This window comes from Salmo trutta, chromosome 13 (genome assembly GCF_901001165.1).
Source record: "Salmo trutta chromosome 13, fSalTru1.1, whole genome shotgun sequence".
NCBI lineage: Eukaryota > Metazoa > Chordata > Actinopteri > Salmoniformes > Salmonidae > Salmo > Salmo trutta.
In genome coordinates, this window is record NC_042969.1 from 74072918 (window position 1) to 74086299 (window position 13382).

Sequence of the window (13382 nt, forward strand, 5' to 3'; positions counted from 1 at the left end):
ATTTTGGTACACCAGAAGTACATACATTTTCAGTGGAACGCTGCGCTTGCCTTGCAGCATTGCGTTGCAGAGGCAGTTGCAGTGCTTTCTGTGTGGCGCGTACGTTGTATTTCACTAACATATGCAACAAATTGTATGCGTAGACGACAGAACTACTTGCAAAAGGTGAATGTTGAACTTTTGTTGCTCACATATCCTGTAAAAATGCTGGATTACATAATGAAACCAGTTTGATAGCAGAATTTATTACACAGCATTGATGCAAAACATTGTGGCTTTGATCAAGGCGGTAGACTGTCATTGCAATTTGCCGGTGGGAACCATTCATTCAACAAGATGTCTAGAAATGTCCTCTACAGTATGTGTAAGTAAACTAGTGTTGTAGTAAGTAGGGTTGTCTAGTGTGATACCCAGTCCTTGCTGTAAGTACATGGCATGTTTTGTATATGTTTATGTGTGTGTGTGTGTTACCTACTGCTCTCCCTTAACCCTTTCTGTGTGTTTTTCCAGATGTATGGTCGCTACACACAGGAGTTGGGGGTGTATGCTAAAGAAGAGGCAGCTCGCCTGAAGGAGGAGGGGGGTTGGAGGCGCTCGGTCAAAGAACGCTCACGCTCCCTGGAACTTCTGGAGTACGACAAGGGCCGCTGTGCCAAGTGTCGCAGTGAGTACTGACCAATACTGACCACTTAAGCTGGACATACTATAACCAGACCATATTCTCTGACCAGGTCTCTCTTTGTCTTGCGGCTGGATTAACAAGAAGTTAGGCTTTTAAATTATGTCGGACACTTTTGTATTTTCATGAATGTTTAATATTACGATTATTGTATTTGGAATTTCGCGCTTTGCAATTTCACCGGATGTTGTCGAGGTGAGACGCAAGCGTCCCAATGATCCGTACTAAAACTATAAATTCTAGCTCATTTTTCAAAAAACAAGCCTGAAACTCTTTATGAAGACTGTTGACATCTAGTGGAAGCCCTAGGAACTGCAATCTGGGAGGTCTTCCTTTTGTATTCCCATTGACAGCCATTGTAATCAATGGTGAGCTGAAATGTTTATTTTTATTGATTGTGCACTGGTTTTTGCCTGCCATATCAGTTCTGTTATACTCAGAAATTATTTTAACAGTTTTGGAAACTTTAGTGTTTTCTATCCAATACTACCAATTATATGCATATCCTAGCTTCTGAGTAACAGGCAGTTTACTTTGGGCACCTCACTCATCCAAACTTCCGAATACTGCCCCGTAGCCCGAAGAAGTTAACATACCTTTGTGCGAGAAGTGCAAATCAATCCCAGAACAAGGACCATGTGAAGATGCTGGAGGAAACCGGTACAAAAGTATATATCCACAGTAAAATGAGTCCAATATTGACATAACCTGAAAGGCTGCTCAGCAAGGGAGAAGCCACCTCTCCAAAACCGCTGTAAAAAAGCCAGACTATGGTTTGCAACTGCACATGGGGACAAAGATCGTACTTTTTGGAGAAATGTCCTCTGGTCTGATGAAACAAAAATAGAAGTGTTTGGCCATAATGACCATCGTTATGTTTGGAGGAAAAAGGGGGAGGCTTGCAAGCTGAAGAACACCATCCCAACCATGAAGCACGGGGGCATGGCAGCATAATGTTGTGGGGGTGCTTTGCTGCAGGAGGGACTGGTGCACTTCACAAAATAGATGACATCACAAGGATATATTGAAGCAACATCTCAAGATATCAGTCAGGAAGTTAAAGCTTGGTCGCAAATGGGTCTTCCAAATTGACAATGACCCCAAGCATACTTCCAAAGTTGTGGCAAAATGGCTTAAGGACAACAAAGTCAAGGTATTGGAGTGGCCATCACAAAGCCCTGACCTCAGTCCTATAGAAGAGATGTTGGCAGAACTGAAAAAGCGTGTGCGAGCAAGGAGGCCTACAAACCTGACTCAGTTACACCAGCTCTGTCAGGAGGAATGGGCCAAAATTCACCCAACTTATTGTGGGAAGCTTGTGGAAGGCTACCCGAAACGTTTGACCCAAGCTAAACATTTTAAAGGCAATGCTACCAAATACTAATTGATTGTATGTAAACGTCTGGCCCACTGGGAATGTGATAAAAGAAATAAAAGCTGAAATAAATCATTCTCTGTACTATTATTCTGACATTTCACATTCTTAAAATAAAGTGGTGATCCTAACTGACCTAAGACAGGACATTTTTACTAGGATTAAATGTCAGGAATTGTGAAACTGAGTTGGAGTGTATTTGGCCAAGGTGTATGTAAACTTCCCACTACACCTGTATATGTTGCTCATTGATTTCCTCCTGGTAAATTAAGCTGAATATTGTAGCAGTGTCTCTATCCCCTCACTTCCAGCCTAGCACTCTTGGGAGGTGTGTGTGTTCAATATGAGCGGCCGTGATGGGCCTCTGTCTATGCAACAGCTCTATGCAGATAGGCAATTACACACATGCTATCTAGAGGAGAACGTTTGGTAATGCCATTAGCAGAACAACGCAGTATGGATCATCTCTTCAGATCACACTGAACACCTATCAATACAATGATACTTCTATATGGCTCATTTCACAAAAAGTGAGTCTCGCTATAGAAAATGATAACCAAAGTGGAATGGGTGCTTTTGCATGGATAACCCAGCAGGGGGAATAGTTGAGCTATAGAACGATAGAAGATGGGGCTGAAATACAGAGCAGGAGGATGGCGAGAGGAACCCTTGATTGAAAAAGAGAAATGGAGAGAGTACAGGAGAGAGGGAGAGTGAGGCTGAATTACACAGGCTGGTTCTATGTTACCGTGGTGTTGCGTTACCAGGGAGACAGGGTGAAATCTCAACCACAGAGGTTTGGTTACGCTAGCTAGGATCAGCTACAGTCAGCAAGGCTGGGGACAGTCAGGATGGGAGCACAGGAGCGCGAGTGCACACAATTCTCTGGGTTTCTCTCTCTGTTTGATTCTGTCTTGTTTTGCTAATCAAAAGTTTGCAAACGATTTATTACGTAAATCATTTTCTGATATTTGAGGTATAATAAAAAAAAAAACTGATTGGAGACCATCCATCCACTCCAGACTGAGGTTGTGATGTAGTGGTTACACAACTACACTATATATACAAAGTATGTAGACACCCTTTCAATTGAGGGGATTTGGCTATTTCAGCCACACCCGTTGCTGACAGGTGTAGAAAATCGAGCTCACAGCCATGCAATCTCCACAGACAAACATTTAGTAGTAGAATTGCCTTACTGAAGAGCTCAGTGGCTTTCATCGTGGCACCATTATCCAACAAGTCAGTATGTCAAATTTACTTTTGGTCATGAAGTGTATGTTTGGTGTGTGTGTGAAACAGTGGATTGTTGTGTAATGAATTCTGTTAAGAGCTCAGCCATAAGAACAGGCATGAAATATTCAGTGACGAGTCCACTGGAGTAGCCTTCACAACACACACAGAGTCAGAAACTTTCACTCTCTCTTTCTCACACGCACACACACACAGATTTTCCAGGTGGAACAGTTGGGTCTCATGCTGTGGGGATTTGGGGGTGGGGGGGTCACAGGGACCCCAGGGCTGTCTATCTGTAGCCCAGCTGGGGGAATGACAGGCCTCAGGGTGCTGTCACTCATTCCTGCTGTCACTCAATCCTATTGATGTCGAGTCCCCTAGAAGGTACATCGTCCTAGGACACACACAGCCGATCTGCAGCTGTTTTTTCAGAGAAATTACACTGACAGTCTCTTTTCCTCCGTTCTGTCTTTCTCCACACATCTCCTTCCCCCTCTCTCTCACTCGCTCTCTTACTCTCTCTCTCTGCCCCCTCTCGCTCACTCTCTCGGCCCCCCCTTCGCTCGCACTCTCTGGCCCCCCCTTCGCTCGCACTCTCTGGCCCCCCCTTCGCTCGCACTCTCTGGCCCCCCCTTCGCTCGCACTCTCTGGCCCCCCCTTCGCTCGCACTCTCTGGCCCCCCCTTCGCTCGCACTCTCTGGCCCCCCTTCGCTCGCACTCTCTGGCCCCCCTTCGCTCGCACTCTCTGGCCCCCCCTTCGCTCGCACTCTCTGGCCCCCCCTTCGCTCGCACTCTCTGGCCCCCCCTTCGCTCGCACTCTCTGGCCCCCCCTTCGCTCGCACTCTCTGGCCCCCCTTCGCTCGCACTCACTGGCCCCCCTTCGCTCGCACTCTCTGGCCCCCCTTCGCTCGCACTCTCTGGCCCACCTTCGCTCGCATGCACTCACTGGCCCCCCTTCGCTCGCTCGCACTCTCTGGCCCCCCTTCGCTCGCTCGCACTCTCTGGCCCCCCTTCGCTCGCATGCACTCACCGGCCCCCCTTCGCTCGCTCGCACTCTCCGACCCCCCCCCCCCCTTCGCTCGCTCGCACTCTCCGACCCCCCCCCCTTCGTTCGCTCGCACTCTCCGACCCCCCCCCCTTCGCTCGCTCGCACTCTCCGACCCCCCCCTTCGCTCGCTCGCACTGTCCGACCCCCCCCTTCGCTCGCTCGCACTCTCCGACCCCCCCCCCCTTCGCTCGCTCGCACTCGCTCTCTGCCCCCCCTTCGCTCGCTCGCTGTCTCTGCCCCGCCTCGCTGCTCGCTCTGTCTGCCCCGCCTCGCTGCTCGCTCTGTCTGCCCCGCCTCGCTGCTCGCTCTGTCTGCCCCGCCTCGCTGCTCGCTCTCTGTCTGCCCCGCCTCGCTGCTCGCTCTCTGTCTGCCCCGCCTCGCTGCTCGCTCTCTGTCTGCCCCGCCTCGCTGCTCGCTCTCTGTCTGCCCCGCCTCGCTGCTCGCTCTCTGTCTGCCCCGCCTCGCTTCTCGCTCTCTGTCTGCCCCGCCTCGCTTCTCGCTCTCTGTCTGCCCCGCCTCGCTTCTCGCTCTTTGTCTGCCCCGCCTCGCTTCTCGCTCTCTCCCCGCTCGCTCGCTCTCTCCCTCCACTCTCTCTCCCCCCGCTCTCTCTCTCCTCGCTCTCTCCTCGCTCTCTCTCCTCGCTCGCTCTCCTCGCTCTCTCTCCTCGCTCTTTCTCCTCGCTCTCTCCCCGCTCGCTCTCTCCCCGCTCGCTCTCTCCCCGCTCGCTCTTTCCTCGCTCGCTCTCGGTCGCTCGCTCTCGCTCTCTCTCTCCCCGCTCGCTCTTGCTCTCTCTGCGCTCGCTTTCCCTCCCCGCTCTCGCGCTCGCTCTCCCTCCCTGCTCTCGCGCTCGCTCTCTCTCCCCGCTCTCGCGCTCGCTCTCTCTCCCCGCTCTCGCGCTCGCTCTCCCTCGCCGCTCTCGCGCTCGCTCTCCCTCCCCGCTCTCGCTCGCTCTCTCCCTCCCCGCTCTCGCTCGCTCTCGGTCTCTCCCTCTCCGCTCTCCGCGCTCTCTCCCTCCCCGCTCTCCGCGCTCTCTCCCTCCGCGCTCTCTCCCTCCCCGCTTACCTCGCTCTCTCCCTCCTCGCTCTCCGCTCTCTCTCCCTCCCCGCTCTCCGCGCTCTCTCCCTCCCCGCTCTCCGCTCTCTCTCCCTCCCCGCTCTCCGCGCTCTCTCCCTCCCCGCTCTCCGCTCTCTCTCCCTCCCCGCTCTCGCTCGCTCTCTCCCTCCCCGCTCTCCTCGCTCTGTCCCTCCCCGCTATCGCTCGCTCTCTCCCTCTCCGCTCTCGCTTGCTCTCTCGCTCGCTCTCTCCCTCCCCGCTCTCGCTCGCTCTCTCCCTCCCCGCTCTCGCTCGCTCGCTCTCTCCCTCCCCGCTCTCGCTAGCTCTCTCCCTCCCCGCTCTCGCTCGCTCTCTCCCTTCCCGCTCTCGCTCGCTCTCTCCCTCCCCGCTCTCGCTCGCTCTCTCCCTCCCCGCTCTCGCTCGCTCTCTCCCTCCCCGCTCTCCGCGCTCTCTCCCTCCCCGCTCTCCGCGCTCTCTCCCTCCGCGCTCTCTCCCTCCCCGCTCTCCGCTCTCTCTCCCTCCCCGCTCTCCGCTCTCTCTCCCTCCCCGCTCTCTCTCACTCCCCGCTCTCCGCGCTTTCTCCCTCCCCGCTCTCCGCGCTCTCTCCCTCCCCGCTCTCCGCTCTCTCTCCCTCCCCGCTCTCTCTCACTCCCCGCTCTCCGCGCTCTCTCCCTCCGCGCTCTCTCCCTCCCCGCTCTCCGCGCTCTCTCCCTCCCCGCTCTCCGCTCTCTCTCCCTCCCCGCTCTCTCTCCCTTCCCGCTCTCGCTCGCTCTCTCCCTCCCCGCTCTCGCTCGCTCTCTCCCTCCCCGCTCTCGCTCGCTCTCTCCCTCCCCGCTCTCGCTCGCTCTCTCCCTCCCCGCTCTCCGCGCTCTCTCCCTCCCCGCTCTCCGCGCTCTCTCCCTCCGCGCTCTCTCCCTCCCCGCTCTCCGCTCTCTCTCCCTCCCCGCTCTCTCTCACTCCCCGCTCTCCGCGCTTTCTCCCTCCCCGCTCTCCGCGCTCTCTCCCTCCCCGCTCTCCGCTCTCTCTCCCTCCCCGCTCTCTCTCACTCCCCGCTCTCCGCGCTTTCTCCCTCCCCGCTCTCCGCGCTTTCTCCCTCCCCGCTCTCCGCGCTCTCTCCCTCCGCGCTCTCTCCCTCCCCGCTCTCGCTCGCTCTCTCCCTCCCCGCTCTCCGCGCTCTCTCCCTCCCCGCTCTCCGCTCTCTCTCCCTCCCCGCTCTCCGCTCTCTCTCCCTCCCCGCTCTCGCTTGCTCTCTCGCTCGCTCTCTCCCTCCCCGCTCTCCGCGCTCTCTCTCACTCCCCGCTCTCCGCGCTCTCTCCCTCCCCGCTCTCACTCGCTCTCTCCCTCCCCGCTCTTGCTTGCTCTCTCGCTCGCTCTCTCCCTCCCCGCTCTCGCTCGCTCTCTCCCTCCCCGCTCTCGCTCGCTCTCTCCCTCCCCGCTATCGCTCGCTCGCTCGCTCTCTCCCTCGCCGCTCTCCGCGCTCTCTCCCTCCCCGCTCTCCTCGCTCTCTCCCTCCCCGCTATCGCTCGCTCTCTCCCTCCCCGCTATCGCTCGCTCTCTCGCTCGCTCTCTCCCTCCCCGCTATCGCTCGCTCTCTCCCTCCCCACTATCGCTCGCTCTCTCCCTCCCCGCTATCGCTCGCTCTCTCCCTCCCCGCTATCGCTCGCTCTCTCCCTCCCCGCTTACCTCGCTCTCTCCCTCCCCGCTCTCGCTCGCTCTCTCCCTCCCCGCTCTCGCTCGCTCTCTCCCTCCCCGCTCTCCTCGCTCTCTCCCTCCCCGCTCTCCGCGCTCTCTCCCTCCCCGCTCTCCGCGCTCTCTCCCTCCCCGCTATCGCTCGCTCTCTCCCTCCCCGCTATCGCTCGCTCTCTCCCTCCCCGCAATCGCTCGCTCTCTCCCTCCCCGCAATCGCTCGCTCTCTCCCTCCCCGCTCTCGCTCGCTCTCTCCCTCCCCGCTCTCGCTCGCTCTCTCCCTCCCCGCTCTCGCTCGCTCTCCCCCTACCCGCTCTCCGCGCTCTCACTCCCCGCTCTCCGCGCTCTCTCCCTCCCCGCTCTCCGCTCTCTCTCCCTCCCCGCTCTCTCTCACTCCCCGCTCTCCGCGCTTTCTCCCTCCCCGCTCTCCGCGCTTTCTCCCTCCCCGCTCTCCGCGCTCTCTCCCTCCGCGCTCTCTCCCTCCCCGCTCTCGCTCGCTCTCTCCCTCCCCGCTCTCCGCGCTCTCTCCCTCCCCGCTCTCCGCTCTCTCTCCCTCCCCGCTCTCCGCTCTCTCTCCCTCCCCGCTCTCGCTTGCTCTCTCGCTCGCTCTCTCCCTCCCCGCTCTCCGCGCTCTCTCTCACTCCCCGCTCTCCGCGCTCTCTCCCTCCCCGCTCTCACTCGCTCTCTCCCTCCCCGCTCTTGCTTGCTCTCTCGCTCGCTCTCTCCCTCCCCGCTCTCGCTCGCTCTCTCCCTCCCCGCTCTCGCTCGCTCTCTCCCTCCCCGCTATCGCTCGCTCGCTCGCTCTCTCCCTCGCCGCTCTCCGCGCTCTCTCCCTCCCCGCTCTCCTCGCTCTCTCCCTCCCCGCTATCGCTCGCTCTCTCCCTCCCCGCTATCGCTCGCTCTCTCGCTCGCTCTCTCCCTCCCCGCTATCGCTCGCTCTCTCCCTCCCCGCTATCGCTCGCTCTCTCCCTCCCCGCTATCGCTCGCTCTCTCCCTCCCCGCTTACCTCGCTCTCTCCCTCCCCGCTCTCGCTCGCTCTCTCCCTCCCCGCTCTCGCTCGCTCTCTCCCTCCCCGCTCTCCTCGCTCTCTCCCTCCCCGCTCTCCGCGCTCTCTCCCTCCCCGCTCTCCGCGCTCTCTCCCTCCCCGCTATCGCTCGCTCTCTCCCTCCCCGCTATCGCTCGCTCTCTCCCTCCCCGCAATCGCTCGCTCTCTCCCTCCCTGCAATCGCTCGCTCTCTCCCTCCCCGCAATCGCTCGCTCTCTCCCTCCCCGCTCTCGCTCGCTCTCTCCCTCCCCGCTCTCGCTCGCTCTCTCCCTCCCCGCTCTCGCTCGCTCTCCCCCTACCCGCTCTCCGCGCTCTCACTCCCCGCTCTCCGCGCTCTCTCACTCCCCGCTCTCGCTCGCTCTCTCTTTCCCCGCTCTCTCCCTCCCCGCTCTCGCGCTCTCTCTCCCCCCTCGCTCTTGTTTCCCTCTCGCTCTCCCCCCCCCTTCGCTCCCCCCTTCGCTCGCTCTCCCATTCGCTCGCTCCATCCCCCCACGCGCTCTCTCTGCCCTCCTCTCGCTCTCCCTTTCTCTCTCTGCCCCCACTCTTCTCTCTCTCTCTCGCCCTCCTCTCAGCTCTTGGCTCTGTGTTGGGTATATTCATAGATCCCAGCTGTCCACCTGCTCCACTCTCAGTGCTCAGGGGGTTCAGTATGTTATTTAATTGGTTCCAAGAAGATGCGCGCGCACATATTTTTCCCTGCAACAGGTGTGATGTCAGTAGGAGCGCAGCAAGGCGCCACACGTCACCATGGATAATAGCTGGCACCAGGCGACCATGCTGCTCAGCCCTCCTTCTCTCCATCTCTGTCATCATCCATCCACCCCTCCCCTCCTTCAGTCCCCCTCTTCTTCCCATCCTTTGTTGCATCGTCTCTCTTTTCCTGTCCTCTTTTTTCTCCTTCTCTGGTCCCTCTCCTCTGGGTGGTGTGGTGACAGGCATTCTGGGATAGACAGGCTAGTGAAGAGGCTGATGGGGCCAGGCAGGAGATGGACAAATGGGTTGTCATGGGAACAAATGGATGACATGGCTGGGCTGCTGTCACTTGTGGCACCGCCTGCATCACATTGCATTGCCATGCCAACCCCAGATGGACTACGGCTGTTTCCTTTCCCCTCTCATCAGCCAGAACACAACCTGCCTTTTCCCTGCATTTATTCCACTCTTTCTCTCACTCTCTACCGTCTCCTGTTTTCCACTCGGACCACATGAGTCTCTTCTCCGCTCTGTGATATAGAAATTCAGAGGCAGAAGATGAAGTGTGTGTGTGTCAGCCAGGTCCAACATTTTATACTCCCTGGATAAATATTAGCAAAAAAGATGATAAATAATACAAATACTGAGCTATGTTGTATGAGAAAAAAGGGAAATGTATATTATTGTATACTAATACAATTGAGATGTATTTTGTTTTAACAAGTAGTACAATTAAATCTAAGAAAGATATGGGTCAAAATGATTGATGAATGATTGGCACCCCTGTTTTCAATACCTTTTCAATACCCCACCTTGTGAGGATAACAGCACTCAGCCTTTTTCTAAAAGGTTTTGAGATTGGAGAACACATTGGAAGGGATCTTTGACTAGTCCTCCATACAGAATCCTTCCTGATCCTTGATACTCTTCGTCTGCATGTATGGACTCCCCTCTTCAAGTCAAACCACATGTTTTCAAGTCCAGAGATTGAAATGGAAATGTTTTCTGTTTTTTCTGAACCATTTCTTTGTGGATTTTGATGTGTGCTTGTTGTAATTGTAGACAAGTTTCAGCCTCATGGTTTCAGCCAACACCGGTGTGCATGGCCGAAACACACACACTCTGTATTTTGGATTGAAACCGGTGCTATGGTCAGATGACATGAGCGTAGAGCTCTTCGGCTGTGCACACTAGTGGTGGATTTGTTTAGTACCTGTTAAACAATCTCTTTCTCTGAGCAGTTGTATTAATATAATATATTAGGCCTCAGTATTTGTATTTATTTGATACAGTCGTTTTTGCTCATCTTTATCAACGTGGCCAGTCATTTTGGACCTGCCTGTGTGCGTGGTGAGAGGGGGACAATACTTTGCGCTGCTTTGATAGAATTCTCGGCTCTGCTAAATAATCGTCTGTCACATCACAATGTCCTCACCATCGACGATGGCTGTAAATCATTGTCGATAGACAATACTAACATAATATCGCCCAACCCTAGTGTGTGTGTGGACAGTTACTTCCCGGGAAAAAGATTCACCCTGGCCTTGTGTAACACGGACATATTGAACAAACTCAGACTTTTAACAGCAACAACATAGCTACATATAAACACATGCTGTACTGTACACAACCTGCTATTTCTCAGCACTGTTGAAAAATGAAACTGCCTTCACACTTTTTTTAGTATTTCTTAGGTCAGCATGTTTGTTTTCTTCTCTTAAAAGTTGTCTCTTAACTTTGAGTTGATGCCAATGCTTAGTTAGTCATGCTCTTAAGACACCATGCTGTTTTGTCCCATTTAAAAAAAATTATACTGTACACACGCGCTTTTTGAATATTCATGTGAAACACATGAGTGTGTACTGTCAATCTGTCGGACGCCATGCTGATGCACTGTGGGGGTGTGTACATCATTCACCTGTTGGCTAAGTCAGGAAGGAACACACACACACACACACACACACACACACACACACACAGGTAACCAAGGAGATTAGGGCCTGTGAATAAGGCAATCAATATTTGATTCTACTAGTGTGTTTATTCTCATACCCTTACTCCAACTCTCCTGTCTTCAATCCGCTGTTCTCCGCATACCTTCCTGTCTGTGATACATCACTGCTCCTTCCCTCACTCTCCCCTACCTCTCTCCTTATCTGCTGAATATAATCTGTTTATTTCTTTGTGCAGAAGAGGAGTGAGGGAGTGGAGGAGAACAACATGTTTGCTGACGGGAGGGTTATTGATGCGTTATTCTGTTTGTTCCTCCTCTCTCTCCCTCTCTCCCCATCCTTCACTCTGAGCCACTGTTCCTGAGTTATTACACTCTAATCACCAGTGAGCTGAGTGCTTTACACACTGACAGGCCAATCCACACACACCCACTCTGTATTTTCTCCTCGTCTCTAACTTTCTGCTTTAGTTTCCACTGTAAAGATTGTTCCCACTCCAACTCTCTGCCTGTCCTTTCCTTTCTATTATAAAGTTTAAGTTTTGACATTGCCAGTACACTAATATTATATAGTAGATTTACTGTTTGAGCTAGCATTGTGTAATGAGGTGTTTGTATGTGCACCCAATATACAGGACAGGTGGACACTGAGTCCTGTGATAAAGGAAAAAACCTATGCGTGCGTGCGTGCGTTATAATGTACCATGTTTAGATGATTGAAGTGTTTTTGTTTGATTAATTAGTCAATATTAGTGATCTATTTGTTTCATCCCGTGGCTGCCGCCCCGGGATTAGACTAGTGGTTAGAGTATTGGGCCAGTAACCGAAAGGTTGCTTGATCGATTCCCTGAGCTGACAAGGTAAAACTCAGTCGTTCTGCCCCTGAACAAGGCACTGTTCCTAGGCCGTCAATGAAAATAAGAATTTGTTCTCAACTGCCTAGTTAAATAAAAGGTAAAAATAAAATAGCCGGGTCTTTCTCGTATATATCTTAGTCTCACTTTCTATCTACGAACTAAATATACTTTCCTGCAACCCGCCTCACCCAATGTGGTACGGATCTGCTATTTTTATTCCTTATAACTGGAACTTGACTTTTGTAACCATAAAAGCCTTGGTTTCATGCATGTTAACATCAGAAGCCTCCTCCCTAAGTTTTTTATTCACTGCTATCTAGGAACTTACCAGGTACAACCCTAAATCCGTAAAAACGTGCACCCGCATAGATATCATCCTGGCCAACCTGCCATCTAAATACACCTCTTCTGTCTTCAACCAGGATCTCAGCGATCACTGCCTCATTGCCTGCGTTCGTTATGGGTCCGCGGTCCATCGACCACCCCTCATCACTGTCAAACGCTCCCTAAAACACTTCAGAGCAGGCCTTTCTAATCGACCTGGCCCGGGTATCCTGGAAGGAAATTGACCTCATTCCGTCAGTAGAGGATGCCTGGTTATTCTTTAAAAGTGCCTTTCTCACCATCTTAAATAAGCATGCCCTATTCAAAAAATTAAGAACAGATAGCCCTTGGTTCACTCCCGACTTGACTGCCGTTGACCAGCACAAAGACACCCGGTGACGTACTGCATTAGCATCGAATAGCCCCCGCAATATGCAACTTTTCAGAGAGGTTAGGAACCAATATACACAGGCAGTTAGGAAAGCAAAGGCTAGCTTTTTCAAACAGAAATGTGCATCCTGTAGCACAAACTCCAAAAAGTTCTGGGACACTGTAAAGTCCATGGAGAATAAGAACACCTCCTCCCAGCTGCCCACTGCACTGAGGCTAGGAAACACTGTCACCACCGATAAATCTACGATAATCGAGAATTTCATTGAGCATTTTTGTACGGCTGGCCATGCTTTTCACCTGGCTACCCCTACCCCGGTCAACAGCTCTGCACCCCCCACAGCAACTTGCCCAAGCTTCCCCCTTCACCCAAATCCAGATGGCTGATGTTTTGAAAGAGCTGCAAATTCTGGACCCCTACAAATCAGGTGGGATAGACAATCTGGACTAGAGGTCGACCGATTAATCGGAATGGCCAATTAATTAGTGCTGATTTCAAGTTTTCATAACAATCGGTTGATTGGACACAGATTTGGCCGATTCTTTTTTCTTTTTTTTATTGAAAAAAAATAATTCAGTTTTGTTATACTCAGACATTATTTTAACGGTTATAGAAACTGTAGAGTGGTTTCTATCCAAATCTACCAATTGTATGCATATCCTAGCTTCTGGGCCTGAGTAGCAGGCCGTTTACTTTGGGCACGCTTTTCATCCGGATGTCAAAATACCGCCCCCTATCCCAAAGAAGTTAACAAACAGATCACCAACCATTTCAAATACCACGTACCTTCTCCGCTATGCAATCTGGTTTCCGAGCGGGTTACGGGTGCACCTCAGCGATGCTAAAAGGTCCTAAACAATATCACAAGACAATACTGTGCAGCCGTCTTCATCGACCTGGCCAAGGCTTTCGACTCTGTCAATCACCGCATTCTTATCGGCAGACTCAATAGCCTTGGTTTCTCAAATGACTACTACTTCTCAGAGTTCAGTGTGTCAAATCGGAGGGCCTGTTGTCCGGACCTCTGGCAGTCTCTATGGGGGT

At 53.5% G+C, this 13382-nt stretch overlaps 1 protein-coding gene across 1 annotated transcript in view; it reads left to right on the forward strand.

The window, feature by feature from the left end:
• Positions 1-490: 490 nt before the first annotated feature.
• LOC115206513 (chloride channel protein 2) overlaps positions 491-13382 on the forward strand; it is a 144820-nt gene continuing 131928 nt past the window's right edge. The window contains exon 1 of the mRNA XM_029773584.1: positions 491-664. Coding sequence (XP_029629444.1) covers positions 511-664 — 154 coding nt within the window. The 5' untranslated portion in view covers positions 491-510. The remainder of the gene's footprint in view (positions 665-13382) is intronic.